The 25,404-nt window shown below is 37.5% G+C and overlaps 3 protein-coding genes across 3 annotated transcripts in view; 1 reads left to right on the top strand and 2 right to left on the bottom strand.

Moving 5' to 3' along the window:
• LOC105396930 (armadillo repeat-containing protein 6 homolog) lies at positions 1-8,168 on the top strand. The gene is made up of 9 exons (XM_048631291.1): positions 1-259; positions 731-880; positions 1,261-1,478; positions 1,808-1,964; positions 2,288-2,423; positions 2,829-2,991; positions 6,184-6,277; positions 6,815-6,964; positions 7,484-8,168. Exons 1-9 carry the CDS (start codon positions 143-145, stop codon positions 7,697-7,699), a joined length of 1,401 nt encoding a protein of 466 aa, XP_048487248.1. The 5' UTR covers positions 1-142; the 3' UTR covers positions 7,700-8,168.
• Positions 3,489-5,671, bottom strand: LOC125490886 (tektin-4-like). The gene has a single exon (XM_048631292.1). The coding sequence runs from the start codon at positions 5,389-5,391 to the stop codon at positions 4,150-4,152; it is 1,242 nt and encodes a 413-aa protein (XP_048487249.1). The 5' UTR covers positions 5,392-5,671; the 3' UTR covers positions 3,489-4,149.
• LOC105393836 (structural maintenance of chromosomes protein 5) overlaps positions 8,015-25,404 on the bottom strand; it is a 23,278-nt gene continuing 5,888 nt past the window's right edge. Inside the window, exons 9-20 of the mRNA XM_048631290.1 lie at positions 21,030-21,235; positions 18,668-18,831; positions 18,108-18,237; positions 17,740-17,875; positions 17,094-17,294; positions 16,000-16,083; positions 12,493-12,714; positions 12,102-12,211; positions 11,054-11,171; positions 10,028-10,185; positions 9,320-9,437; positions 8,015-9,018 (exon numbers count right to left, since the gene is read on the bottom strand). Of these exons, the coding sequence (XP_048487247.1) occupies positions 8,890-9,018; positions 9,320-9,437; positions 10,028-10,185; positions 11,054-11,171; positions 12,102-12,211; positions 12,493-12,714; positions 16,000-16,083; positions 17,094-17,294; positions 17,740-17,875; positions 18,108-18,237; positions 18,668-18,831; positions 21,030-21,235 (1,776 nt within the window). The 3' untranslated portion in view covers positions 8,015-8,889. The remainder of the gene's footprint in view (positions 9,019-9,319; positions 9,438-10,027; positions 10,186-11,053; positions 11,172-12,101; positions 12,212-12,492; positions 12,715-15,999; positions 16,084-17,093; positions 17,295-17,739; positions 17,876-18,107; positions 18,238-18,667; positions 18,832-21,029; positions 21,236-25,404) is intronic.

Consider the following 25,404-nt stretch of genomic DNA (forward strand, 5'->3'; position numbering starts at 1 on the left):
ATTTGACATTGACAAGGCAAGGTTTTGAAAATTTTAAAGTTCGTGAAAAAACTCACACATGCCGCTATTTTGCTGAATAACTAAAATAATACTGTATTTGAGGGCCTGAAATTTTAGCAGATTTGATAACCAACCCCTAACAATGGTCCGGGTAATAACTCAGGATACTTACGATGAAGTGGTGAAGGAAAATATCGATGAGTTTGATATGGAGCCTGAAGAAGCTATGAAAGAGGCTATAGCTCAGTTTGAGGCGCAGGTAATTACAATTTTTTTATAAAATCAAATTTCCTTTTGTATTATAAGTATGTGGAGGTTTAATAATTTTCAACAATTTCGATAACCAATACTTACAGTAAACTTATGACTCATAGTTTGTTTTTATGTAGGTCTGCTGCCTAACATTCAAATTAAAAATATCCTGTGTAGCAGAGAATTAATATATATGCACAAGGTACAGTTTGCCCTACAACTTGTAACACAAAAGTATAGCTTTTGTGTTGAAAGTTTTCTGTCGAAATTTCCATATTAATGTACGATTTTTTTAACCCTACCTTATAGTGCGTAAGTAGCAATGCTACGTTAAAGCCGCCTCATAAAAAAAATTACAAACTATTCAGGCAATAAAGGTACACACAAATCATTGAACAAATTAGCATCTACTTCCTTTCTGTATTTCTGTATAATAAACTATCATTAATACCGAAAACTATATTGTTTTACGTTCCAGGGAGTAGATCTGTCTCTCATCATCAAGGACCTGGCCCTGACTCCTGGGGACAAGCACCTGGTGGCCATCACTGTGGACAAGCTGAAGGAGCTCTGTGCGGGAGAGACCTTTGAGGATGAGCTGATCATGAAACAGTTGGAGGTTTTGAGGGTAAATACTAATTACCTAAATAGTTTACTCAATCATAAAGGTCACTATCATTACCATTTTCAAATGACATGGGTTTTGGATTCTTTCAAATGAATTGTAGTGAGTAGTTCAATTTGTACTCTTTCCCCCTTATTCATAGAAAAGTTACAGAACGTTTTAGCTATTAAACTGTCCCTCTCTGTGAAAGTACAATTTGTTTTTTGACAGAGAGGGACAAAACAGTTCAACAGCTAAAATGTTCTGTAACTTTCTATGAATAAAGGGGCTAGCTTGTAAAGCTCTTATAAGCTGGACCCCATTGTGCAGCATTATAAAGGATGGATTTAAACAAAGAAATTAAATTTCAGGAGTTTTTAATATGAACCAATATCTGTTTACAGTCAGAATGTGAAAAGGATTTAGCAAGAAGAATAAGAGCTGGCAAGGAAGGCGCTTACAATATACTCATCAAGCTTCTTGAAGCGAGATACAAGATGTACCAACAGGATAAGAGTGAAAAGGATGCAGCATTCATTGTATCAGTCCTCAATACATTAGCAGCTTTGATGGACATCCAGCCTGATTTGCTAGAGATCAAAGGCATAGATTTGATAAATAGGTAAAACACTTTAACTATTTTCTTTAACAAAATGATCTAAGCTATTCTTCTGTTCTTATTATGAGAAAAATATTCAGGTTGGTTCTGGTTCATAAATTTCAGGGGGTCTCCTTTACAAAACTCTTGGAGCTTTACAACACTCTGTCCTTTGCCTGTGTCCCTGTCAACTTATTTATCTGACACTAATTAGTTAAATTTTAAATTTAACTGTATACCTTACTTTTTAGCCTGTAATTCCCATGTTAAAACCTTTAAAGACAAAAGAAAACTAAGGAAAAAACCTCTTACAATATTAATTACAACCAATATTAGTGTATTTCTCTTTCCAGCATGCTAAGTTCAGTAACAAACGAAGACATTCTAGTGCCGCTCCTGAAGTGGACGTGCGTGTGTTGTGTCCGGCATGAAATGAACCGACAGAATCTCTTCAGCAAAGATATGATAGAGAACATCAAGCGGTTACTGGACAACCAGAAGAACAGAAAGGTATGAATATAAACTATGATTAGTATAAACACACTCGTGGGACGCCCTCCTGCCCGCTGGACCAACAACCTTAGATGGTGGTGGTGGCTGGATGAGACATAACAAGCAACAGCCTAGAACATAATTACAGAAAGTGATAGCATTCTTTTATTCCACAGGTAGCCATTATCCAGACATTGTAGAACAGGCTCTAAGCATGATGTAACGTTGGACAGGCCTTTATTAATTAACAAACATGGCTGTGTCTTTTGCGGCCACAAATCAAAATTTTGTTTCAATCATCACTAATCTTAAACATAACTGTTTTATGTCAATGTCCTCAGATCCTAAGCGGCACACTACATCTAGTACGAGTTTTAACTCTAGACGATGACATTAGAGTTGAGTTTGGCAAAGCACATGATCATTCAAAGGAGTTGGGAGCTCAACTCATAGAGAAATTAGCTGCACTTTTAAAAGGTATGGCAAAAAAAATTAACGTCCTACAAAAAATCTGTCTGAAATAGTATATAATTATGTAAATCAAAAGAACCGGAAATCGACCTGATATCTTAAAAAGCCAGTTGAGTGCGGGCATCCTAACAGTTGTAGGGACTACATACAGGCAAACATACCATAGATGAGGAAGGCTGAAAGACTGTTATACATGAATGAGTATTTTCTGTTGATGATTTATTTGAATTATTTCTTTACAAAGTAAAGTAAGCATTGTGGTCAACAAATATGAGGGAACAAATCAATCACATCTAAATCGGACCAGGGACAGTGATATCAAATGAATTTTTAAAGCCGTTTTTTATTTTCTCCTAATTATCAATCTTTCCTTGCAACGACGTCCAGGCTTATATCCTCTTTTTCTTCCAGGAAACCCCTCACCATCCCTGCTCTCAGAGCTGATGCTGACCATGTCGAGTCTGCTAGTCCGCAACGAGCTGTGTGCCATGGCGGCAGATTCAGTGGACACCCTGCTGGCCGCCATCTCCGACAACTGCGGGGCCGCGGCTACAGCTACCCAGGGGTGCCGCCTGTGAGTCCTTACCTTATCTTTACAGGCTGTTTCTTTGATTTTTTTTTAAGTTTCCAATTTTTACAATTTTTTTTAATTACTAGCTGTCCCCGCGAGCTTCGATTCGCCTTAAAAAGTTTTCCCGTGGGAAATTCCGGGATAAAAGTAGTCTATGTTCTTTCTCAGGGTCTAGACCATAGGTATACCAAATTTCATCAAAATCCGTTCAGTAGTTTTGGCGTGAAAGAGTAACAGACAGACAGACACAGTTACTTTCGCATTTATAATATTAGTTAGGATGTATTTATTGTGTGATACCAACACTACTACAGGTACATAACACAACATGCTTAAAAACATAAAAGTTCAAGCTTAAAAACTAGAATTGCACCCAAATGGTGTCTTGACAGCTTGACAGTCTGTTAAGTTTAAAAAATACAAGCTATTGATGAACAAATTCATTAATTGAAAATGGCAAAAGTAAATGTAACATTTAAATCTAGATGTGGATTTTATTATCAAATGAAACACTAAACCTTACTGAGACTAAATTTAAGAATTTTGTAAAAACGACATTATGTAGTAAAGCTTATTATAGTATTAATGATTATCTAAACGATAAAAACGCGTGGTCTTGTCCACCTCAGCTAAGGCATTTGGAAAAATGAAATGGATATGCTTGAGTAAAATTGTATTATTAACTAGATATAAGTAAAATTGTATTAGTTTTAAGCAAAAAGTTGAAAAGATGCTCGAGGAGTTTCTTTCGCCATTTCTTTCCTCCTTAATGACGGGGCCTTTGTGAAATGGTGGTAGATCATGACTTTCGACAAGTAATTCTAACATTCTACGTCGAAAAATAAACGATTTCATTTCATTTCATATTAATTGCGATCTGAAAACGCAGAAACGCTATTATCATGTTGGGCTTTTATTAGCTTTATTCAGTCCTTACAAAATTACAAACCTTAAATCTTACTGAAGCCTCTTAGTAATGTACTTATTATAAATGCAAATGATTCTAATAGAATAATTTTAATCTTCTACAACATTCACGCAAATACTTATATTTATTTTACGGATGTTCGTGCATAAATTACAACAATAGATACTTAAGCATATAAGTACAAAATATTTAAGCAAAACTCACAATACTAGCTATTGTATATTGATATTGATCTAGTAACCGCACAGTTTTTCAGCTGTCTGGTAATGCGATCTCAAAAACAGACACCTCTCATTGTCAATAAACAAAGATTTCTTCTTCACCGTGATTTCATTCTCCAGCCTCGATCGTTCTTGAATCAAATCAGCCCTCAAAGTCTCCGTCGTCAAAGACCTTCGTTGAAGCAAACTCATACTGTCATTCAAATCCCTTACCTCCTCTATAAGACTTATTAATGACCCTTCCCTACAGTTCTCAACATTCGGCCTACAACTTTTGATGTTTAGCCGCGTCTGAGCCACTTGAATCCTTTGAGACACTTTCAGCATTTCTTCGTGTAGAGTTGCAAGTACGTTTTCAGTTTCAACAATTTTCTCTAGCGTTAGTTTTAATTGGTTTTCCAGTTCTGTTTTTGCTTGTTCAGTTCTAGCTATCCTTTCGCTTAACGCTTTGTTTACAGCTATGTCTTGTGATCGTAGGTCTCTGGATGTGTTTATTAAAGTTGCGTCGACTCTAACTCTCAATTCTTTAGATTTATCAGAAGCGCTTTTGAACTGGTTCAGAATATTGATAGTGTTTTGTTCCCACGATGGAACGTTCGATTGACCCTCTGCTAGTTTTGTAGCACCTGCTGAATCTTTCACGTTTTCAGATTTGGTCTGCAAATCTACGTTTTCCGATTCGTATTTAAACGCCATGTATTTATTGCTCCAATCCCTTTCTAACTCCTCTTTTGCTGCTATGTTCATTTGCATTTGTCTCTCAATGTCTCTTAGCATTTCGCTTTGTAGCCTTTTAACGTTATCTATCAAAGTTGCTTCAGTGAACAGTGCCTCTTGCGGTGAATCGTATATGAGATCCGACTGCATTCTATTGCATCTCAATGTCAAACATTCTTCGGTTATATACTCCGGTATTTTAAGCGTATCCATAGCATTCTTCAACTGCTGTCTTTGCGTTTCTAAAACGGCTATTTCTTCATCTATGTCCCTTATAGCTCGTTCTAATTCTGATTTCCAATAGTTGATATGTCTGGCTCTTTGTTGCAACTGATCGGTACTATCTTTGAAGTCATGGGACGATGTTTGGTTTACTTTGACGATGCAGTTTTTGGTTCTCGAAGTATTTTCGTCAGTTATTCCGATGATATCTCCTTTAAGTACGTTGCAGTTGTGTAGATGCCATTGGCTGACTGATGATAGGCCGTGCCGCTTGTTGCCATAAGATAAAAGATCACCGTTTGGGGCTCTCGCCATTTTGGGAGCTTAATTCGTAGATATTACGTGCTATCGTTGTACTGACTGAAAGGTTTGTAATTTGTAAGAAAGAGTCAGTGTCTATTGATCTAACAATAATTATTGATTTTGTTTTGCTTGGAGTCATGGCAACAATTTGATCAATAACCAAGGACGCTTTTATTACAGTGCGACAAACTTATCTGTTCCGGTGAGTGCGAACTAAATTGATCCATATCTCATTATTTACTAATGAATTATATATTGATATAGATTACATGGGTTTATTGAAACCACAAGAGCGAATTACCACTACTGGCAAACTTAAAATCTAATAGAATGAAGAAATATTACACATTTACGTGAGCTATCACCGGAACAGATAAGTTTGTGGCACTGTAAGTACCACCAGTTGTTTATGTAGATAAGGTGTACGCCTATAAATACCTACATACACACACACATCAATTTGTATGTATTATGGTGATGTTGAATGTCTGAACCTAATTTACACGAGATAACCTTTAGACGCCCTCGCTCTTATGCATAATACAATGTAAAGCTCACGAAAAATCCTACTTAACTATATTATATAAATGCGAAAGTTTGTGAGTATATGTGTGTGTGTATGTTTGTATCCTCTTCACGTCAAAACGGCTGAACCGATTTTAACGAAATTTGGTATGGAGTTAGCTGACACCCTGAATTAACACACTTTTTATCTCGGAATTCCTACGAGAAATCTTTTTAATACGAAGCGAAGCTCGCGGGAACCGCTAGTTTGTAATATTTCCTGTTTCAATTATTTCTCAGAATAACGGCATTGGCTGGCAACGACGACGTGAAGAGAAGGCTGGTCCAGAGCGGAGTGGCGCCCATCGTGGTCGGACTGTTGAACCTGCATATGGTACGTGAGCTGATAGTTACATAATGCACTCACGAGCAATGAAAAAGTTCCAGTGACACTAGCAAATTACTCCTAAACGGAAAAGACTTGCTTAATGACCCGTCTCCAACATTGAAGTACATTTAACAGCGTATCAGAACATTACCTAATAATGTTAATATTTTGAGCAAATTCTAATTTACCTAAATGTTTTTAAATATTGGGGTCATTTGGTGTCGACATTAAATTTTTGTCTATTTGACTCTCACAGTCCTTTCAGTCGCGGGTGTGAAGCCAGTGATATAAACTGAATAATATAATAGACTGCAGATAAGCTGCATGAATAATAAACGATATGACTGGACTCACTATCTCCACATATACGTGTATCTGTCTATAACAAGTCTATAATGATACCTACTGATTTGACGGCAGCCTTTTTATAATGTCACTTTGCGCGCGAAAAAAATTACAAGATCTTTGTGAGCTTACTATCTACAGCATTGTCTACAAAACCTGTAAAATCCAGATAACGAGCCCTTAATTCTCTTTCCCCAGAGCAACGCCTCCACAGCGGCAATAATCCTCAAATGCATAGCGGCCCTAGTCCTTCGCGAGCCGACACACAGCGAACAGATGTTCGCGAGCGGAGCGCCCGACGCCATACTCGAGTGTATGAACTCACACGCCGACAACTGTGCTGTGCAGGTACATGTTATCTTTAGGTACAGTCAGCTGCAGAAGTAGCTATACACTTCTGTACCTTGTCAAACTGACGAACCGTCAATGTTTCAATGAATTGATAGGCGGCTTCGTATTGACAAGATACATAAGTGTATAGCTACTTATGCAGCTGACTGTACAATGGGGTGAACTTGAACCATCCGAGTTTTCAGTCGCTGAATCGCCAATAATAATGGGAGTCAGCGCCTGAAAACTGATCTGATTGGCTTAGCCCCAATTTCTCCATAGTCGGTTATCTAACAGACCAGGGATTGGTTCATCAATTATACGTCATCTCCATATAAAATTCTTGACATTATGGCGAAATTTGGGTTAAGTGCCAATTTCTCCATAGGCGGTTAGAGCATAACCAGGTATTAGTGGTTGACTTTTGACACATCTGTCAAGAATTTTATATGGAGATGACGTATAATTGATCAACAATACACCCCCACATACCACATAGAATAGAATTGACAACTAATTACAATCTTCTTGTTACAGAAAAACGGCTGCTGGGCGATTCGCAACATGGTCGCTAGATGTCGCGAGCAAAACGCAAAGTTCCACGAACTGGGTGCGGAAGCCATCTTGAATAACGCATACGGAAGATTCGAGAAGGAATTCGGGTTCGACATCAAAGCTGCCTTGAGGGACCTTGAGTGTGATGTGAAGTTAGACGAACAGTGGACGGGGAAAGGTGTTCAGATGGAACAGTAGATTTGGATTGTTTAGCTTGATGAACACTCTTTTGTTTTGAGTTTGTGTAACCAGTTTTATGGCTCGATATTATACTTAGTACCTAATATACTGAATATGTCAGAACATCTCACACTCGGCCATACGGCCCAAACTAGGCAGAGCCTGTTATATGGTATCGGACAAATACTTGGTATCTATATGGTTGAATGGCACTATCATTCCTTAAAGGCTGTTTGAAAGTGGTAAATCCACTAAGCCTTTTACTAAAATAATTTGCCACATAGTTGTAAGAAGTAAGATATAAATATTGGGCGTAAGCAATGAAATTTGTTGAAGTATGCTTTGTAACAAATTATCTCTTTATATTGCCTAATGATATTAAATATTATTTAAGACTTGTATTTGTACAAACTAAAACACTGCCTTGAAAATTTAAAAAGTATTTATTGATCACAATAAAAAAATTATAACACATTTTTTACAATTATACTGTCATTTTCAATGGAATCATACAATTACAAAATAGAGAATTCGGTCATATAGAGAATTAAATATTTATAAAATTATTATCATCATATCAATACTGTTTAAAAACATTCTAACAAGAGTTCGCTAAAGGACTATGTTTTGTGATGCTGTTATTTATAAAACCGAAAGGACAATGAGGCGGAATGTAGGATGAACTGATTTGGATGGGTACCATCTCCATAACCATGTTAAAGCACTATTAGAATATTACTACTTCTCCAAAGAGGTATTTTATCAAAATCGGTTCAGCCGGCTTTTACCTTTTACGATAATATATCTTCGGTTAGTTTTCGTTATTGAATGTGTTTATGGCAAGTCGTTATACTAGTTTGTACCGTTTTTCAGGTTAAAAATCAGTTACAGAAGACAAAAATCTGCATTAAGCAAATACTGAACACAATTTAACATAAATGCTTATTTAAAAAGTCTAAGTAATCGTTATACAGAATCACAGCTTTCGTGTTTTCTACCACTGGGGTTCTAAATTTCAACAAAAAGAGAGCATTTTAACAAGATTTTAAAATCCTTTCAAAAAACAACGAATTTTTAAAACGACAAAAAAAAATACATTTTCGAAATTCAAATAGATTTTCCAAATCTACCCCAGCGCCATCTATACTTAAACTTAAACATAATCTCGTACGGTATGCCGCGCAAATCAGTACCTTATCGCACTGTATTTAAGGTGTATAGTTGCGTGCACTCTCCAAAAACTTGTGAAGTTTCCACTTTTTGTAGTTCATAATAGTTCTCCCGTTTTGTATCGTATGCACCATTATTTTTGGGTTGTAATCTAGTTTAGAAAGAAGCTGGAAAAAAAGATACGAAGTTGTTAATTGCTGTTATAGGTATTATGATAATACAAGAGATATATATCTACACAAATACGTATCTATCATACAAATTAAAAATAAATGTCAACACCCAAGACCCGAGTACAAATGTGTCGTTAAACAAATATCTGCCCCAGCCAGGAATCGAATCCGGGACCTTCGGCATAGCAGTCAGAGTCACTAACCACTACACTATTCGGCTGTCAAATGCCAGTTTTATCCCGCACAACTATTTATACCAGCTTGATACCAGCCAACCAAAGGGCGTGTTACGTACCTTAGGCGTCAACAGGAAGTATTGTCCGTTGTCGCAGTCGGTAGTCACTTTGACCAGAAGTTGGAACATTTTCCGCTCGTTTATAGGGTCCATGCCTTGGTTTATCTCGTCGACGCATCTGTTGAATAAAGAAACATAGCATTAATACAAAACACAAACTAATGATAATGAATTTACTGCTTGGGTAGACAAAGGTACATTACTGCAGCCACTTTTCACCATTGTTACGTTAATCCTTAGGTGTCTTTCACCAATCCTTATAAAGGTACCTTACAAGACACAAGACAAGTATAATGGTAGCAATATATTTCATCTCGATTTTAGGGTGGGATGCTGCAAATCAACCCTAATTTTCTTAGGTTATCATTCCCATCCGACTTTGAATTATAACCCCATCAGAAGTTTAGTTACCTACAATCTCCATCCTTGGTATATCATTGGAGATAATTCACCTGAAAGGCAACTACGAGTGTAGTTGCAGTGAAATCTGATAGATGGCAGTAGTGACCGTTACTCTTTGACGGCAAAATGACAACCATTTTTTATTCAATTTTGCATATGTAGTAAACTGACACTCAAGTCTAGAACAACATAGCCTTCTTATAACATCCCAAAACCTACTGATAAAATCCCAAAATTCCCCAATATAGCATGCAGTGGGCCTCTTTTTATCCCATAATTTCCACGGGAAAACCTTACAACAGTTACCTGAAAGGCGAGGTAACCCGTAGTTGCAGTGACATCAAATAGATGGCGGTAGTAAGAGCTCGCTCGCCTCCCGACTGAGTGTGTCGGGTCAACTGTTGTAGCAACTCGTTGTCTCTGAAGCGGACCAGGATGGCTATGCCGTATTTGTCGTAGTCCTCCTGTAATAAACGGGGTGTTATAGGTTTGACAGCATGGAAAGAGATGATGGGTGTCCGACTGTCCGTGAACGTTTGGGTCAAACGGAAGAGGGGAGGGTAACACTATAAAAAGGTATTTTATTTACGTGTACAAATAAACTTAGTTGGAAAACGTGACTTTATGGGTAGTACAATATTTTTTCCAAGTTGTTCATAAAAAGCCCTCTTAAATTATTATCGTAAATTAAAAACACAGTATATATGACTGTGTTATATTCAAATCATGGCATAATTTTTATTAATAAGTGCGGGTAGTTATTGTAATTAATCAAATTTTTACTCTTGTGCTTTTGCGATCAGATTTATTCATAATTCAGACTACTCATGTATAAGTGGGTTTTGTAATCAAATATCGCTACCGGCGGATAGACATTGAAGTGAATATTATTGTAATTGTATTGGTCCTCCAGCAGTGTGAGTGATCGACAGGATTTTATCGGATTTATTTTCACACTACGCTGTCGTGAAAGCCCGGATTACTGAAGGTATGTACATAATCATATTAAGTATCCCACTTCTTAGTAATATTATAAAGGCGAAAGTTTGTTAGTATGTGTGTATGTTTGTTACTTCTTCACGTCAAAACGGCTGAACCGATGTTAATGAAATTTTGTAAGTATGGAGTTAGCAGACACTCTGGATTAACGCATATTATATTTTCGCGGAATACCCACGGGAAAACTTCTTAAGGCGAAGCGAAGCTCGCAGGAACAGCTAGTATTAATATAAAACTAAATGTTGGTTAATTATTACTTTGGCAATCATTGGTTATTACCCGTCTACGGAGAAACGAAAAGGGAGTTATGTAATAGGATTAGGTGAAACTCACGTCGCTTCCCCCCTTGTCCAGTTTAACTTCCCCCGCGCATCCCATCTTAGCGAACATGTCTCCGAACGTAACTCCGATACCCTGCAGCAACTCTTCCAATGGCGGGAGCCATGCTTCTCTGCAATAAAATAACGTGTTAGGTACTTGACCCCTCTTAGAAAGACATTGCTACTGAGAGGGGGTCAGGTTTCAGTGCAGCCCACTGTACTTGGGGTAGTAATGAATGAGAGATACTTACCCATTAGTTACCAATAATTTACAATACAGTATTTGCAACAAAACTCCTCCAATTCCTATGATTTTTTTGTGTGTAACTATTATGTCTGAAATTGAGTCATAAACTACAAAATTTCATCTTTTGAATGGGAGATTATTAAAAACAGGCAATAATTATACTGTGCTAGGTGGTAAAAGCTCTCTAAAGGTGACGGATCATTAGTATTATTATTTATATGGTATTGATATTACGCGGCATTAGTCACATACTGTATCCTAACTAATATTATAAATGCGAAAGTAACTGTGTCTGTCTGTCTGTCTGACTGTCTGTCTGTTACTCTTTCACGCCAAAACTACTGAACGGATTTGAATGAAATTTGGTATACATACGGTCTAGACCCTGGGAAAGAACATAGGCTACTTTTTATCCCGGAATTCCCACGGGAAAACTTTTTAAGGCGAAGCGAAGCGCTGTTTGTCTGTTACTCCTTCACGCCAAAACTACTGAACGGATTTGAATGAAATTTGGTATACATAATATATGTTCTAGACTCTGAGAAAGAAGATAGGCTACTTTTTATCCCGGAATTCCCACGGGAAAACTTTTTAAGGCGAAGCGAAGCGCTGTTTGTCTGTTACTCTTTCACGCCAAAACTACTGAACGGATTTGAATGAAATTTGGTATACATATGTTCTAGACTCTGAGAAAGAAGATAGGCTACTTTTTATCCCGGAATTCCCACGGGAAAACTTTTTAAGGCGAAGCGAAGCGCGTGGGAACAGCTAGTATTGTATAAATATTACGCGGCATTAGTCACATATTACTCACCTGAGTTGTATCATTTTGTCTTCCATCTGTTTGTTGACAGAACTGGAGTTGTTAACGTCGGCTTTTAGCTTGTTGATCGTCCTCTCTCGCTCTTCGTATTCTTTTATCACCTGAGCAATATACAGAAAGTGATAGAAATGTTAGGTTTTTCCCATGTTCAAGTTTGCATCCACCGTACTGATAATTTAGTTGACTAACACAACCCCAGTTACATAGCATTAGACAAGATATACAAAGATAGGTGGATAATTAACTTTCTGAGCTGAATGAACCGCTTTTCATTAAACATGACATGTCACGCTCAATCAAATCATTCCTTTCAGCCATACATTACAGAACCTCAATCTTACAACACCCTTCACATCCCCAAACGCCTTATCCAACCACATACCTGATCATCCCCCTTGTCCATAATGTCTATCCTGGTCTGCAACTCTCCAGAATGTTCCATCAAAGCCGCCATGGTCGTCGGTAGCGCCTCAAATTCCTCTTTGTATGGAAAACTCGGGTCTTGCGGTAGCTTATTGTTGCAGGATTGTTTCGCTTCTAGAAGCTTCTCTTTGGCAGTCGATTTCGCTCGCGTTAGAAGGTTCTCGATGTTTTCTAGTGTTGCCTGGAAAATTAATTTAGCAAATATTATTTCTGGATATACCAAAAGAGTTGTCATTAGGAAATAAAACTAATCCAATGGGGTGGGTAGAAATTTAGTTATCCGATGATGATTGGACACACACTTTAGTTCTCGGGATCGATGGATTTAAGTAGCCCGTTGAGGTTGGATGAGGATTATTGATGCTGATGATGATGATGAAATAGACAATTTAATATTTTATACTAGCTGACCCGGCGAACTTCATACCGCCTCTTACCCTATCCTACCCTTCACTACACTACACTACACTACCTTACACTACCTTACCCTACCCTAAACTACCCTACACTACACTACCCTACACTATCCTACACTACCCTACACTACCCTACAATACACTACCCTACACTACACTACCCTACACTACCCTACACTACCCTACACTACCCTACACTACACTACCCTACACTACCCTACACTACCCTACACTACCCTACACTACACTACCCTACACTACACTACCCTACACTACCCTACACTACACTACCCTACACTACCCTACACTACAACATACAATTTACTAAGATCGTTGACATAACAGGTATAGAAAAAAGAATAATATTTTAAGTTACTACTTTGGTTGCCTCGATTTACACTAACACTAATATTATGTTACTTAATTTATAAAAAACCTATATAAGTAAAGTCAAAAGTCAAAGTCAAAATTTTTTATTCATCGTACAAATATAAAATTTTCTGATGAACGTCAATTTTTACAAATTACTCTCCGTTCGGATAAGGGGGGGCTCTTTCTGTCTAAGGAGAAGAACGGAGGCAAGAAACTCCTGAGCCATCTTTTCAAAAAAAGACTTAAAACTAGTTGGTATACAATACATATAAGCTTAATAATAATTATTATAATAATATGAGCAGAGCTAACTACTTATCACAGCCATGCATTATCGTCCTCTAAGTAATCATCAATTTTATAATAAGCTTTTTTACTGAGTTTCTCTTTAATGTAACACTTAAACTTATTCTCTGGCATTTGAGCAACTTCTGTTGGAAGCTTATTATAAAATCTAATACAGTACCCTAAAAACGATTTATTAACTTTCGCCAGACGAATCGCTGGAAAAGCCAGCTTATGCTTGTTCCTAGTATTAATGTCATGATTACTGCCAATTGTATCAAAAGTTGAAATATTCTTTCGTACATACATTAAATTGGCAAAAATGAACTGACATGGAACTGTAAGGATGTTAATTTCTTTAAATAGTTCTCTCAATGAATCCCTGGAACCAAGTTTGTATATAGAGCGGATGGCTCTTTTCTGTAATACAAATATAGTTTCAATATCAGCGGCTCTACCCCAAAGCAAAATGCCATACGACAATAAGCTGTGGAAATAACTAAAGTAAACTAATCTGGCGGTTTCAACGTCGGTCAGTTGTCTAATTTTCCGTACAGCAAAAGCTGCGGAGCTCAACCTTCCAGCCAATTTGGCAATGTGAGGTCCCCACTGCAACTTTGAATCTATAGTCATACCAAGAAAGACAGTATCATTAACTAGGTCCAATTTATTCCCATCTAGAATAATGTTAGTATCGCATTGTCTAACATTCGGCAGTGTAAATTTAATACATTTCGTTTTCTTAGAATTCAATAAAAGATTATTTACGGTAAACCAATCGTGTATGTCAGATAGAATAGAATTAATTTCATAAAAATTATTTTCACTTCTTTTAACTTTAAAAAGCAAAGAAGTATCGTCAGCAAATAAAACTATATTAGTCAATTTTTCAACCATAAAAGGCAAGTCATTAATATAAATGAGGAATAAAAATGGTCCTAGAATAGATCCTTGAGGGACGCCTATCTTTACATGAGCCCCCTGTGATTTAGTATTGTTAATATCCACCCTTTGTTGCCTCTTGTCTAAATATGAAGCTATCAAATCTAAAGCCTTTCCTCCTATTCCATAGTATCTCAAGTATGTATATATACTATATATATACCGATATAAAAATAACAATGAAACCTAAAACTATAAGTGCCCATTACCACCAAAACGACTGTACAGCTTAGTCCATGCTGGTAAAGTAGTCTTTCGTTATTATTTTCCTTATTGCGGATGGTTTTGTACAAAAAAGATCAATGTCAAGTTCCTTGCTATTGCTGATTTCATTAAATGAGTGACTAGCCCTTATTATATACTCGTTCTGTCGGTATTGAGTGCTCACCCACGGTACGTACAAAGTCTTGCTACTTCTTCTATCCTACCTTACACTACCCTACACTACCCTACACTACCCTAGACTACCCTAGACTACCCTACACTACACTACACTACCCTACACTACACTACACTACAATACAATACACTACACTACACTACCCTACACTACACTACACTACACTACACTACACTAAACTACCCTACACTACCCTACACTACCCTACACTACCCTAGATTACCCTACACTACCCTACACTACCCTAGACTACCCTACACTACACTACACTACACTACACTACACTACACTACACTACACTACACTACACTACCCTACCCTACCCTACCCTACCCTACACTACACTACACTACACTACACTACACTACACTACACTACACTACACTACACTACACTACACTACACTACACTACACTACACTACACTACACTACACTACACTACACTACACTACACTACACTACACTACACTACACTACACTACACTACACTACACTACACTACACTACACTACACTACACTACACTACACTACACTACACTACACTACACTACACTACACTACACTACACTACACTACACTACACTACACTACACTACACTACCCTACCCTACCCTACCCTACCCTACACTACACTACACTACACTACACTACACTACACTACACTACACTACACTACACTACACTACACTACACTACACTACCCTACACTACACTACACTACACTACCCTACCCTACCCTACCCTACCCTACCCTACCCTACCCTACCCTACCCTACCCTACCCTACCCTACCCTACCCTACCCTACCCTACCCTACCCTACCCTACCCTACCTTTCTTACCTTTTAAACCTTCCCTAGACTTCCACGAATATTTCAAGACCAAAATTAGCTCGAGTTTTAGCGAGACCGAACAGCAATTCATTTTTATTATATAGATTATTCTCATTTATAGATGATACAAACTTAGCACCTAGAGGCCGGAATGTAAGACTTTGACGTCTTGTCGTGCAAGTTTTGTGGTCTGTGCTAGGTATGCTGATGTTATTTACCTGTGTATTCCTCAATTCGTGCTTCAGTTCCCGCAATTCTGACTCTTGTTGGACTATCGCGTTTCTGCTCAACTCCAGTTTCATCTGTAACCAACCATTTATTTTCAAATATGAAACAAACATTAACTCGCCTGCCTGGTGTTAGGCTTCGTTCCTTGTAGGCAAACAGTTCACCGCCGATTGAGTAGGCACTGGTAACGTAGGTTTAAGATGATGGCAATAACCCTCCAATCTTGAAGGTGGCCTATGTCCTACAATAAACAACTTAGGTATGTTTGTGTGCATTGTGTAAAAAAGTACCTTATGCGACATTTGCATGTATAGATATTAGTAGGGAACGTTTCTCTACAGAAATTTGTTTGGTCACGTGATTTTTACGAGACTCGTTATCTCTAATCTCCAAAAGGCCTAGAATAAAAGTGATGAAGAATGAACTCCTATCGGTTAACTACTATTTTTTTAACATTCACATTATTTTAGTACAATTATTTTCGTTCTTACCTGAAACACGCTAACATCAGCCCTATGCAGCCTCGCCACTAAGTCCTTCAACTCCCCATGTAGCCGGCACTGTTTCAGCACACTATCCTTATGTTTCGTCGCGGCCCGCGCTCGCTCCTCCTCTATGTTTAAAACCCCTATCACAGGCTTACGTGACAATACGCTAGCGTTGTACAATACTACACAAACATATGGAAAAAGAACAGCGCCAACGTAGTCACTTTTGGAACTAACAAATTTGCCTTCCATTTTGACAGTGACAGTTGACGATACGCAACGTCAACGGAGGTTCGAAAATCTTGTAATTGCTGCGCAGCTGTTTCAGATTTTGTTCCATACTGAATTTGGTTCAATGATATCGATTCTGAAGGCAGAAATTTTAAATTTAGCGATGTCAAAACCTTAATTTCTTTGTTTAAAATTCGACTCTGTGATTGTTTCCGTAAATATCATTTTATGCTAGCAAATTTTTTAGTTTGACAGCGTTAAAATTAGAATTTCTGCCTTCAGAATCAACATCAATATCTAGACTATAATGCCTTTAAAGCATTTGCCTTCTTCAAGCTCACAGATAAAATCTTCCGTTTTCTTACCTGAAACATGCTAACATCAGCCCTATGCAGCTTCGCCACTAAGTCCTTCAACTCCCCATGTAGCCTGCATTGTTTGAGCACACTGTCCTTATGTTTCCTCATCGCCCGTCCCCGCTCCTCCTCTATGTCTAATGCTGGTTCTGATTGTAAACCGCGTATCGAGCTTTGTTGCAGGCGGATTTGTGTTGTTATTGTTTTCACCTGTGGGAAGTCAGTTTTTAGATAGATAGAATATGCTTCATTTGTACACACACATGAAATAAACGTCATTCATCAATAGCCTATAGCAGTCCACTGCCGGACGTAGGCCTCTCCCAAATCACGCCACTGGATGCGATCTTTAGATACTAACACATAACTTAAATACTAACACATATATACAAAAATGACGTGTTTATTAAGTAAGTAAAGATAATAAATTACAAGCTAAGAGCTGCGGAGTGAGTCAAAAAAATAAAAGGGTGCATTTTATAATTCTTCTGATGGTGGTAAATTTTACGAAATATGTTGTGATGAGTACTTAAGCTTTGTCAGTCACATTTGCCATAGTTTTTTTTTCTATAAGTGATTAAAACTTTTAGATCAAAAGCTTCAAATTCAAATTAATTATTTGTAAAGCTGTTGCTTAAAATGCTAAGTGACGTACCTTTTCCACTCCATCCATAATCTTCTTCCTCTTTAGAACGAACGCGTTGTAATCTTGCTCTAGAAGTGCGATTTTTTTGTCAAATTCTTTTAATTTAGCTGCATGTTCTGTCGCTGTCTGTTCGAACCGTGCTAATCTGTAAATAGTTAAAATACTTAAACGTCCAAGTTATATTACACTAGAATGCAAACGGACACAGACCAATAATGTAGATTTGCCCGTATGCTATTTGTAAGTCCTTTTCGTATGCTCCTTCCCAATACCAGGTATGGAGCGGTCGCCATTTTGCATATTGTTTCTTTATCTGTGTGCGTTACAGCAAGTAAATGACATCTGCGGCTGTTTTATTTACAAAATATCATACTTACTGGGTATTAAAGCTGTTTAGTTTTTCTACGTCCATACTGTTGGTCATTAACTTCGCCGGCTGAATCTCGATGGTAGAGCTCGACTTCACTCCACTGTAGGATGAGACGCGAACCACGAATCTATGGTTTTCTGCGAACACACAGGGTAAGCATTTTATACAGGAGATTCGTTACTATAATTAATCTAAACTGGTATTATGCTACACAGAGTGTTAAAAAGGGTAATATAGTACGCTGAAAAGTACGTAGGGGGGCATTCTGCAAATTGTGTACTTTATCTTTTGGAAATCTACCGCGCTTTGGGAGTTATTACAACAAGTTTTTTATAGTTTAAAAAAAAATTAAGTTTATTTGTCATCTGAATAATTTTTCTATCTAAAGTTTCACGATATTCTTCGCTAGAGGAGCCACTTTGTATGCCAGAAAACGTTAACCTCCATAGTTTATAATATGGAAACAATCCCAAACCATAACATACCCTCAAGTTAACATTTCAGTAGCCAGTCTGAAAAAATAAATGAAGTATTCCTTTCTTTCTTTCCTAAATAACCTCCACTTACCAGTAAAGAAGTACGTAATATTAGGCGGCACTTTCCCACTATTGTTATACGTGTGTTCATTGCCGATGGGTATACGATGTATGTTGTACTGCTTGCACAGATACCTCAGTATCGGGTCTGGAGCCGTTATCGTGTCGACTAGGTATGTGTAGAAGCCTAGGTAACTGAAACAGGGGAGAATACAACGTAAATATAATGTAAATTACACTTTTTACACTCTTGCAGGGTAGGTTGAGGTGAATTGCTGAACCGTCTTTTCCCCGGTTGGAATTTTGTCATTGACAACAGCGGTAAGCAAGCCAAAAATCCTATACGATATGAGGTAGGAATATTTTCATTTTCTGAGGTCCCAAAACAAGCAGATTGCGATGACTTCCCTACTACCTAGTACCTACCTACTACATAACCATGGACAGAAATTCATCAATGTGTTTACGATGAATGTGAAACATGTCATGTCAAAATAAAAAAAATCGTTTTAGCATTAACATTTATTAAGGGCCACTTGCACCAACAAATTAAATCTAGATTTAGTGTTAAATCTCGATTTAGTGTCAAATTTTATATGGACTGACGTTTCTTAAATCGACATTTGACACTAAATCTGGATTTAATTTGTTGGTGCAAGGGGCCCTAAGTCGTCAATGACTAAACGATGATTTATCGATGATTTAACGACTGGTTCATGGATGACTTAACAATAATACATGGTAGTGATGTAACGAATATTCGCATTCGCATTCGCATTCGCGAATATTCGCACTTTTTTGGATATTCGCATTCGCATTCGCATTCGCAAAATTTTGTGCGAATGTTTTGCGAATATCAGTACTTACTACTTATAAAAAAAAACTATTTAAAAATAATGGTAGGTTAACAAAATCAAAATCCATTAGTCTATAACCTTTTTATTACAAGTTACCCTCTTAATCACATTTCCGGTCTTACTTTATGATTTGGTATTATTTAAGTATTTACCTACTTTGGGAAATGAAACTTTTGATATCATAGTTAATAGTTTCATAGGACTTAAACATAAATAAACTCTTTAAATAAACAAAAAGCGTTGTTTGCGGGTGGACCTTGGATCCTTTCAGGAGGTGATAGAGGAGGGCACAGTCGATTGAACCCTAAGTAATGCATTAACTGTCCGGGGCTTAGCCGTTTCTAAGATGTTTGATATTTAAGTTTTTTTTTAATTTAGTAAAAAAAAAAATTACCCATATTTTAGTGTTTTTTTTTTGTTGTTTTGCATAGGTGACACCTTGATAGGCTGGTTAAAGTGGTCAAGTGTGCATTGTTTGACTTGGATTAGACACAAAGATACAATACCTCAAAACAAAATTCAATAGGAAAACTAACAAGATTAGCCCAGGTAAAAAGTGTGATTGTTTTCAGTCCTGTTGACTTTAGTATGGTTGTTTTGGCCACATCTTAATGATACCTAAATCGATTTGATATTGAAATATTTTATTTGAAAGCTTATATTTAAGTTAACAATGTTTTTAAGCTGAAGTGCACAAAAAATGGTCATATGACATTCTTTTTTTAATTTAACTTATTTGTTTTAACGTTTTGAATATATTTTTTAAAATGTTTAACTATTTTGAGGTATTGTGTCTAATTTTGGTCAAGTAATGCACATTTGATTGGTTTGTCGGGGTGTTGCTTATGCAGGGGAACCGGGAAAGTTATACATAGAAGTGTAGCTAGTTTTTTTTAATTTCCGGTTTTAAGCTTAAAATTTTGGAAAAAAATAAAAAACCTTAAATAGTTTAAAGGTGGCTAAGTTTCGGATGATGCATTGTGGGGTTCGATTGCCTGGAAATGTCTTTCTCTATCACCTCTTGCTTTCAAGATATCAAGTAGACCAGATCAAGGGATCGGGTCTGCTTGCCAATAGCCCTGTAGTGTCAGAGCAAGACAGCCATAGATTTAAATACGTTTACTTAAATGTTTCGTGTATGTCGTCCTCAGAAATCGCACACAGTCGCTTTGTACCGTAACAGTTACGGAGCTAACTACACTTGTAACTACTTTAAAAAAAACTGCGAGTAGTATTGGCTAGTCTAATTCGGAATGCGCCTAGAACGGAACGTACCTCGTTCAGTACGAGACTGCCACCATACCATACAAATGGCACCAAATTTGAACACAAACTGAATATTCGCATTCGCATTCGCGAATATCGATATCAGATATTCGCATTCGCATTCGCATTCGCGAATGTCCAAAAACACACATTCGTTACATCACTAATACATGGATAGATCCTCGATAAATGATGACATCAAAATATAACTATTTATTTTGGAATTTAAATTCAACATTCACTCAACTCAACTATTCATTTACTACTAACCTGAGTTGATCAATACTCTTCGGAGGATGCATACTGCCTCCCTGACTGCTGCAAACAGCGTTGACCCTCTTCAACTTGAGTTCACTCCTTACAGTTCTCATGAACAGATTCATGTCTCTACTGTTAGTGAAGGTAAACGCTAGTAGGTCGCGGTTAGCTACTGTGTTCTCGAGGTATCGCGCGAATTTCTGGTCTGTGAAGTTTATCTGTGGTATAAGGAGGTTTTATGTTAGTTAAAGTGTAGATATGTTATACTGAGAGGCTCAAAAGGACTTATTCTAGACCCTTAAAAATGTAAGGAGGATTACTTTTGAAGAATGGGAGGGATAATTGCTTTGCAACTCAGATAGTGGTGTATATGATAACAAAATTATTCAGAATGACCCTCTGAGTCATCCCCTTTCGGCTTAGTATACCAATTTTGCAAGACCCTGTATAACAAATTCAGATAAAAAAATCTATGTGAAAATGGCGGCTGTTACATAAGTGGGAGTATATTTGTATTGTTATTAATTCCCTTTCATTTCCATTAGGAATTGCGGGGTAAAACATACCCTATGCGTTCATTCATGTTGTCAACTTCCGGGATACCAAATTTCATCATAATCCTTTCAGAAGTTTTTGCTTGGAAGAGTAACAACCATACACATGCAAAGTTATTTTCCAGGGTGGTAGGTTTTTTAATTTCAGATACTAAATTGACAGATTCTTACCGGTTTATCAACAGTTGATTGTCCCGCGAATAAGTGACGTATCGTTCTATTGGCAGACTTTAGCATACCGAATTTCATCATAATTTAATGGGGACTACCGTTTTTTTGCTCACCAGTTGGCGCCACTGTTGACTGAGGTCAAGAGGTACCATAGCTGTCAAACTTATCAAAGGCGACTTTATCAAATTGGCGCGAAATAAAGTTTGAAAATCTTGAATCTCATAAGCTTATTAATTATAAAATAACTATCATCATATCGAGTTACTATGCCGCAATGTTGTGCAGATCCGTTATACGTTCGGAAAGAAAAGGAGGACATATTATGTTACCAAGTGATAAAACTGTTCTAAAACAGTGGCTTGTGAAATAATTATTTTCCGACAATCTCGTGTTTGTGAAAATCATTATAACCAATTTCAGAAAGAACATAATGTAAATAAGGATTAGGCTTTAATAAATGGGTGAAATCGCCAAAATTTGTACGTAACAAAAGGGAAACGTTACAAAAATGTTACAAAAAGGAACTATACGGACTCGATCACACTGCTATGAATAAATAAAACAATTTTTATTTAATCAGCACTACGGCGAAGCGAAAAGGATGGTTATGATTTTGACCGGTACCTATTCAATAATTAAAACACGAACTACTTTCGTAATTTTTGAACAAAAATATTTAAAAAATATATATATCTATGAGGTTTTTTTTTTATTAATTGAATTATTAATTATTTTGGTATTAGGTATCACTAGTTAGGATAATTGAAATTAAACTTCTGTACAACTAATATGTTTTTGTAATTTATTAGTTTAAAAAATGTCATCACATTCTTGTCAGTCTGAATGTGCCCTTAGCTTTCCTTTTTGTAACGTTACAAAGAAAATTGTAACAAAATGGAACAAAAATTCTTACGTTCATAAGCTAAAAATATTTTAACACACGTGGATTTAGTTTTCCGAAAATTTGACCAACTGCATAGTAAACAGACTGAAATTATGATTTTACGTGCAGGAATTACTTTGTAAATACTTTCCTTTAACTTAATTTGTCGGTTGTTACAAAGGGGAACACTGAAAAGTCTTTTTTCTTCCGAGTTCACTATAACTTCGATAACGACTACAAACAAAATGGCGGAGACGCGACACTAACGCCACTTCTAAAAAAACTTTTGCTCGTGGTGATGCCAGTAAAATAATTTAGATTTAATACTATTTTAAACAAAAAAATACTGTTACAAAGAGCATAACAAAGAAATATGATATTTTTATTAAGATTTAAATGTATGTAAATTTCAATAACCACTGTACAAAATATGATAAAATACAAATAATTGAATACGTTACTTATTCTACTAATATGATTTACCAAAATTTTCTATGTGAAGTTGTTATATTTTTCACATTTAGTAGGTTTTAGTGCAACCAAGAGAAATGGCCAAAAAATGTACAAATTTTGGCGATTTCACCCAAATACAATAAAAATAAAAGAATTACACACTTATTTAACTTTTATTTATCCTACTACAAAAAAAATATCACATTAGTAATCCACACAATGAATGCTGGTTGAGTTGTTAGTTGAAATTAAATAATGGTAGTATAGTAGGTATACTATTCTATTATTTGTGGGGGTGTCAGTACCTGCACCTGGCTCACTCGAATGGGGCCTTTGTGCATATCGCCTTAAGGTCTAAACTCCACTCCTAAGCTTGGACCATTTCCTACCACGCTGGTCCACTGCAGGTTGGTGGGTTCGAAAATCTAGATGTGCAGGTTTTATCACGATGTTTTCATTCACCGTAAGAGCGATGGTATACAAATACATAAATTCCAAAGTACTTATTGGTGACAATATCTAGATCTGGAGTTTCATTTTTAGTGTTCACACTGCTATACAAAGTTTCTGAAGGCCACTCAACAGTATACACTGAATCATTTTGTTGTCCTCTACGTTTCCAACCAAGTTACTGTTACGGTCATAGTCTTGGTGTCTGTAAAAAGAAAAAACATAACTGTTACCTAAGCAAACAAGCATACACTTCGTAAAAAATAAGTTTGTGAACAGTAAACAAACTAACCTCTGAATTAGCTGCTCTTTGAGACCGCTTATTTTAGCGCCTCTTTTCCTTAATTCAGCTTTCAAAGCGTGCACATTCATCGACAAATAATCCATATTTGCGATAATTTCGCGAAAAGAGATCACTTTTTAACAGGGAAATGAACGAAATTATAATTTATCACGAAGCCCGCCAAACAAATTATATGAAAAGTAAATGTCACTTGACCTCAGTCAACACCAGCGCCCCTAGCGGCAAATTCACACGCGTTACCTCCCATTGTAACGTTACCTCTAAAACCATAGGCTCGCACACTTGCCCCTCAAACATGTGCTTGTTCTGTCTGTGCCGCGTCGCCGCCGTGTCCGCGTCTTCACTACACTCTCGCAGCGGCCGGACGCTTCCCACCCGCGAGGCAGCCACATCGCGCCGTCTCACTCTAACCGTAGGCCTGTCTATACTTCTTACCCTCACTTATTGAACGGCCACCTTTTCCATGTTCTTTCTTTATTCACGTATATTATCTTTTTGTAAATCCGTTCGCTTTTGTTTCTCCCGGGACGGGGTAACAAGTATCTTATGTAACTTAGTGCCAATTTCTCCATAGTCGGTTAGAGCATAACCAGGGAGTAGTGGTTAACTTTTGACACATCTGTCATGAATTTTATATGGAGTTGACGTTTAATTTATAAATCAATTCCTGTCTGTTACTATGAAGAAATTGGCACTTATTCTGGTTTAAGCTTTACATTTTCAGCCAAATCGGTTCCGCCTTGATTACTAAATACTGTAACTAACATGGCTTTCTTTCATATAATAATATATAGGTAGATTTACCTCCAAAACCATAGGCTCGTACGCTTCCCCCTCAAACACGTGCTTGTTCTGTCTGTGCCGCGTCGCCGCCGTGTCCGCGTCTTCACTACACTCTCGCAGCAGCCGGACGCTTCCCACCCGCGAGGCAGCCGCATCGTGCCGTCTCACTCTAACCGTAGGCGTGACCCACATCGCGCCGTCTCACTCTCACCGTAGGCGTGGCCCACATCGTGCCGTCTCACTCTAACCGTAGGGCTGGCCCACATCGTGCCGTCTCACTCTAACCGTAGGCGTGGCCCACATCGTGCCGTCTCACTCTAACCGTAGGCCTGACCCACATCGCGCCGTCTCACTCTCACCGTAGGCGTGGCCCACATCGTGCCGTCTCACTCTAACCGTAGGGCTGGCCCACATCGTGCCGTCTCACTCTAACCGTAGGCGTGGCCCACATCGTGCCGTCTCACTCTAACCGTAGGCCTGACCCACATCGCGCCGTCTCACTCTCACCGTAGGCCTGGCCCACATCGTGCTGTCTCACTCTCACCGTAGGCATGTCTATACTTCCTACTCGCACTTATGTAACTATACAGGGTGTTGCAAAATTTGGAACATGTTATATGTAAGCCCGAAACGAAAATCAGAATTTCAAAATTCGTGGAAAAAAAATCATTTTCCATAGAAATTTAGAGTGTTTTTTTTTTCGCGAATTTTGAAATTCTGATTTCAGATTCGGGCTTAGATATAACATGCTGCACATGCTGGTTCGGCTTAGTATACTTACCCTTTTTG

Source organism: Plutella xylostella, chromosome 28, assembly GCF_932276165.1.
Source record: "Plutella xylostella chromosome 28, ilPluXylo3.1, whole genome shotgun sequence".
Lineage (NCBI taxonomy): Eukaryota > Metazoa > Arthropoda > Insecta > Lepidoptera > Plutellidae > Plutella > Plutella xylostella.